The 6,000-nt window shown below is 38.9% G+C and overlaps 2 protein-coding genes across 2 annotated transcripts; one reads left to right on the plus strand and one right to left on the minus strand.

The window, feature by feature from the left end:
- Positions 1-480: 480 nt before the first annotated feature.
- Positions 481-1,651, plus strand: GCK72_003302 (uncharacterized protein; the record flags this gene model as incomplete). The annotated part of the gene is made up of 3 exons (XM_053723956.1): positions 481-560; positions 611-1,435; positions 1,504-1,651. The coding sequence occupies 3 exons, from the start codon at positions 481-483 to the stop codon at positions 1,649-1,651; spliced, it is 1,053 nt and encodes a 350-aa protein (XP_053592601.1).
- Positions 1,652-3,750: 2,099 nt separating this feature from the next.
- GCK72_003303 (uncharacterized protein) lies at positions 3,751-4,928 on the minus strand (the record flags this gene model as incomplete). Its single annotated transcript, XM_053723957.1, has 3 exons — positions 3,751-3,904; positions 3,972-4,796; positions 4,849-4,928. 3 exons carry the CDS (start codon positions 4,926-4,928, stop codon positions 3,751-3,753), a joined length of 1,059 nt encoding a protein of 352 aa, XP_053592602.1.
- Between the last annotated feature and the right edge of the window lie 1,072 nt (positions 4,929-6,000).

The following is a 6,000-nucleotide window of genomic DNA, read 5'->3' on the forward strand; positions in this document are numbered from 1 at the left end:
AAGTTGGACATTTTTGGAAGGTCCCCTATAGGAAACGGCAATGTTTTTTGATCTTCGAGAGCACAGAGAGAGAATTATTCTGGAAAATAGAAGGGATTTAGCAGGAGTATCGAACTAAGAGTTAACTTACATTCCATGTGGTCCAAAATTGTCTAAGACTAGTTTAAGAGGAATAAATGGAAGAGAGAATAAAGGGAATGGGGTAGTCATTGGGTGAGACATTGAGGAATACTGAACGAATAGGTAAAAGGGAGGAGTGGTAAACAGAGGGATGACCTGCAGATAGGAATCTTGAAGTGCTAATTGGTTTGGGTCTGCGTTCTGTGTATGTAGAAGTGACAGACTGGTCAAACAAAAGAAGGCCGACCCGACCTGTCAGTCATTTCTGCATACACAAAAGACAGACCTAGGCCCTTCCCAGTCTGTTGTCCAGCCCTCTCTTCTACCTATTCATTCAGTCTTCCTCAGTGTCTTCCCCCAATGACTACCCCATTCCGTTTATTCTCTCTTCCATTTGTTCCTCTTAAACAAGTCTTAGACAATATTGGACCACAAGGAATGTAAGTGAACTCCTAATTCGGTACTCCTACTAAATTTCTCCACTTTTCAGAATAATCCTCTCTCTGTGCTCTCGAAGATCGAAGAGCATTGCGGTCACCTATAGAGGACCTTCCAAAGATGTTCGGCTGACACTAGACTTCGGACTGTGGGATTGCGTGGAAGACTCCAACCATTCTTGTATGAATATACTGTTATCAGTGGAAGAAACAGGAAACCTTCCAATGGATGAGACACTGGAAACTGTCAGAATTGGAAATTTTTTGAAAGTTCCAGTGAAAATGGAAAAACATATTGTGAAGGGAGTAAATCTAATAACATATTGGAAGGATCGAATCACTGGACTGGCAGCAATTGGAGATTGCGCTCGTGAAATATTCAATAAGAATATTTCTGAAGTGTGTATTTATGATAAGCAAGAAAAGAATTGGCTTAGACGAGCGGCCGCGTGGGTAAGGAATTCTCAAGAGACATTCCAAATCCTCCGTTGTAATTTCGTACCGAAAAACCATAAAGATCTCGATTTTATACTTGAAAACTCTAACTGCACTGAAAAACTGTTTCTTTGCGTGAGGCCATGCGAACACTATAGTCCTGCTAAACTTCCAAATTTCCGAATCGATAGTCTTCATGTTTATTATAGTTACTGGATCAAACAGAATCATTTATTAACAATGGACTGCAAGTATATATGGCTGCAAGACTCAAAACTGAGCAGCCAAGACTTGAATGTGTTTTTGAAGCATTGGATGGCTGGAGGATGTTCTAAATTGGAACAATTTCGTGCTTTTGTTGAAGAACCAACTGATTATGAAATTGTGTTTGACGGTGTGCAGTTTACCGAAAGAGAAAATGATGTGGCGAGAGGTTATGTCAAGTAAGTGCAGGTTTGCTGCGTAGCGACTCAACTCCTCAAATGTTTAAAGGCTAAAGTTATGTTTTCAGTGAAGAAAGCAAACACTATACATTACGAGGCGGCTTTGATATCAAACGAATAAGTGATAATATCACAGCGACTATTCTAAACAACGGTGAGAACTCGAGATTCTTTTTGTTGATTGTTTGGCCAGATTTCGCTGGAAATCCCTATTGATTTATAATGTTTTTGATGACTTTTGGTTTTGTTTAAGCATGTAATAATTGCGGTTCCTGTAATAAATAAACCATGTTTTTCACCAAAACTTGTTAGTTTTCAATGTGATTCAATCAAATGTGTTATTATTAAAGCTTCATTTTTAGCTGTAATTGTTTTAAATTATCTCATATCGATAGAGAAAAACGAGAGCTTTCGAATGGTATAAAAATCTTTCCGATTCGACCAAAACTGACAAAGTTATAAGGGAAAAAGGATCTGTGTGAAAGTGGTAGTAAAATCAATAAAAGAAAATATGACTCGCAAATAAGAACTGCACCCTATTTTGAAGGGCTATTGAATGTTTGGCAAATATAAATGCACAACCGTAATTCAGACGCTTTATTCGAAGTGGACAAACAATAGTTTAGCAGTTTTAGCAATTATAAAACATCTTAGTAGTATGCATTCCCTGAGAAATCAGGCCAAACAATCATCCAGAAAAAATTTTCACCGCCGTTTTGAATAGTCGCTGTGATATTATCCTTTGGTCGTTTGATATCAAAACCTCCTGTTATTGTATGATAATTGCCTTTTTCACTGAAAAATATCACTCGAAATTCATACACGTTACATTATATTAGAATTGCTTCGCCGCTAATCAACACTCACTCATAATGATAAACTCTTTCCACATTATCATCTCTTTTAATGAACTCCACACCATCCAACACAAGTTCATAATCAATTGGTTCTTCCACATGGAAACAAACATTTTTCAAGTTAAAATACCCTCCAGTCATCCAATGCTTCAAAAAGACATTCAACTCTTGGCTTGTCAGTTTCGAACGGAGCAAATAAACTGACTTGCAGTTCATTCCCAATAAATCCTTCGGCTTAATCCAGAAACTATAACGAATGAAAATATTATCAAGGTTGAAGATAGGCGGTTTAGCAGGCCGATAGTTTTGAGATGGTTTTGCAGAAAGTGAAAGGCAGTCAGTGCATTTCAAGTTTTCGAGAATATAGTCGAGATCTTCATCGAGTGTTTTTCCATTATCAATATATTGGAAGTGTTCTATCGACTGTTGAGTTTCTATAGTCCACTCAATCAACCGAATACAGTCTTCCGTGCGTTCACCTCCAATGCTGACTTGATAAATGTCTCGATTGAATATTTCTCGAGCATAGTTTCCTATTTCAATCAATCCAGCTATCTTATCTTCCCAGTACGTGACCAGTAATTCTTCATCCATATCATATTGAAATCCTCGAAACTTTCCACTCAATAATGTTGGCAATCGAAGGCCCTCAAGCTCATTAACATCTACCGCTTCCCAAATATCAGTAGAGCCGTAAGCGAGTGAACCAATATTGTTACAATATATAAGTTGAAGTTGGACATTTTTGGAAGGACCAGAATAGGAAACCGCAATACTTTTTGATCTTTGAGAGCCCAAAGAGAGGATAATTCTGGAAAATAGAAGGAATTTAGTAGGAGCATCGAATTACGAGTTCACTTACATTCCATGTGGTCCGAGATTGTCTAAGACTTGTTTCAGAGGAACATATGGAAGAGAGAATAAACGGAATGGGGTAGTCATTGGATGAATACTGAATGAGTAGGTAGACGAGATGACTGGCCAACAGACTGGGAGGGATGACACACAGATAGGAATCTTGAAGTGCTAATAGGTCCTTCTGTTGTAATAGGTCTCCTTTTTCTTATTTGACCAGCCTGCCACGTCAACATACACAAAAGGAAGACCTAGACCACTTATCACTTCAATATTTCCATCTGCATCGTTTTTTTTTGGAAAAAAAATTCCCTCCAAAAAGACGGGCCTGACGGGCAGGGCTGGGCTGGCCCGGAAGTTTTGAAAAAAAAGCCCGGCTCGGCAAAGCCCCTTCACAAGTATGCAAAAAACATAGAATGAGAGAAACAAGAATTTATCAGGTATAAGCATACTTGCAAAATATCGGTCCGACCCGGCTCGACCCGTCGGCCCGGCCCGGTCGGCCCGGAGTCAAAAAATGAGCACAATTTTTTCTTCATTTATATTGACAGGAACCACAATTATTACATTATTAAACAAAAACACAAGAAATCTGAAACATTATCAATCTTCGTAGGAATTCCCAGCGATATCTGGCCAGACAATCATCCAAAAGAAATTCCAATTCTCACCGCCATTTATGATAGTCACTTTGGCATTATCACTTGGTCGTTTGAAATCGAAACCGCCTCGCATAGTATGATGGGTGTTTGTTTCACTGAAAATATGCCATTAACTTTTGATCATTTGACGAATGAAGTCGCTACGCAGCGAAATCCACTTACTCGACATAAATCCTTTCCACATCTCTTCCTCTTTCCACAAAATCCACACCGTCTAATACAACTTCATAATCAACTGCTTTCTCGATAACAGCAGTAAAATCTTTCAGTTTAGAACATCCTCCTGTCATCCAATGCTTTAAGAACACATTCAAATCTCGGCTGCTCAATTTTGAGTTTTCCAGCATTATATACTTGCAGTCCATTGTCAATAAATGGTGCTGTTTAATCCAGCAACTGAATATAACATTTAAAAAATCAACGCTGAATTTTGGAGGCTTTGCAGGGCAATAGTTGGGAGGTGGATTCACACTAAGTGACATTTTTACAGTGTAGTTGAAGTTTGCAAGAATAAAATCGAGATCATTATCGATTTTTGGTTCGAAGTCACAATACAGGCTTTGTATGGTATTTTGTGATTTTGTTATCCAATCGGCAGCCCGTCTATGATCATTATCATCTTGTTTCTCTCCAATCCACACTTCAGGAATATCCTGATTGAAAATCTCTCTACCGTAATCCCCAATCGCCGTCAGTCCAGTCATCCGATCCTCCAAATATGTGATTAGGTGTTCTCTCCCCATAATTCCTTGTTCTATTTTCACTGGAACTTTCTCAAAACTGCCAATTCTGACAGTTTCCAATATCTCATCCATCGGAATCTTTCCTGTATCTTCCACTCTCAACAGTGTATTTGTGTTGGATTCATCCGAGCTTTCCAGACTATCCCCTAGTCCAAAGTCTAGTGTCAGCCGAACATTTTTGGAAGGTCCCCTATATGAAACCGCAACGCTTTTTGATCTTTGAGACCACAAAGAGAGGATAATGCTGAAAAATAGAAGGAAATTGGAAGCGGGTATCGGATTAAGAGATCACTTACATTCCATCTGATCCGAAATTGTCTAAGATTCGTTTAAGAGGAACATATGGAAGAGAGAATAAACGGAATGGGGTAGTCATTGGGTGAGACACTAAATGAATAGGTAGAAGAGATGACTGGCCAACAGACTGGGAGGGATGACACACAAATAGGAATCTTGAAGTGCTAATAGGTCCTTCTGTTGTAATAGGTCTACTTTCTCTTATTTGACCAGTCAGTCTATCACTTCTACATACACAATAGGAAGATCTAGACCAATTATCACTTCAATATTCCCATCTGCATCTCATCCCTCCCAGTCTGTTGGCCAGTCCTCTCTTCTACTCATTCATTCAGTCTTCCTTAGTGTCGTCCCCAATGACTACCCCATTCCGTCTATTCTCTCTCCCATTTGTACCTCTTAAACAAGTTCTAGATTACTTTGGATCACAAGGAATGTAAGTGAACTTTTAATCTGATACCCCCTACTAACGTTTTTCTATTTTTCAGCATTATCCTCTCTTTGTGCTCTCAAAAATCGAAAAGCATTACAATATCCTCTAGAGGACTTTCCAAAAATGTCCAACTTCTGCTGATGCATTCTGACACAGCTTATTTGGCTGATGAAAATACTACTATTTGGGAAGCGAGAGATATTCAGGCGGTCAGGGGCTCTCCATTGCCAACATTATCAAGCGGACAGTTTCGAGGTGTTCAATATAAAATGGATGAAGAATTACTGGTCACATTTTGGGAAGACGAGCTAAGTGGATTGATTGAAATTGGGAGCTACGCACGGGAAATATTCAATCAAGATATCTATGTCAGTATTCAAGGTAAACACGCGGATGACCGTAGGCGGTTGACCAAGTGGACTGTGGCAACTCAAAAGTCGATAGAATACTTCCAATATTATGATCGTCATGGCAAAACACTCGACGAAGATCTCGACTATATTTTTGAGAACTTGAAATGCACTGGCTATCTTGCACTTTCTGTTACGCCATCTGAAAACTATCGTCCGGCTAAACCGCATATCTTCGATCTTGAAACACTTGACATTTTTAATAGTTTCTGGATTAAACAGGAAGATATATTGGCAATGAACTGCAAGTCAGTTATTTTGCGCTATTCAAAATTGACAAGCCAAGATTTTAATGTCTTCTTAAAGCA

The sequence above is a fragment of the Caenorhabditis remanei genome, chromosome I (genome assembly GCF_010183535.1).
Source record: "Caenorhabditis remanei strain PX506 chromosome I, whole genome shotgun sequence".
Lineage (NCBI taxonomy): Eukaryota > Metazoa > Nematoda > Chromadorea > Rhabditida > Rhabditidae > Caenorhabditis > Caenorhabditis remanei.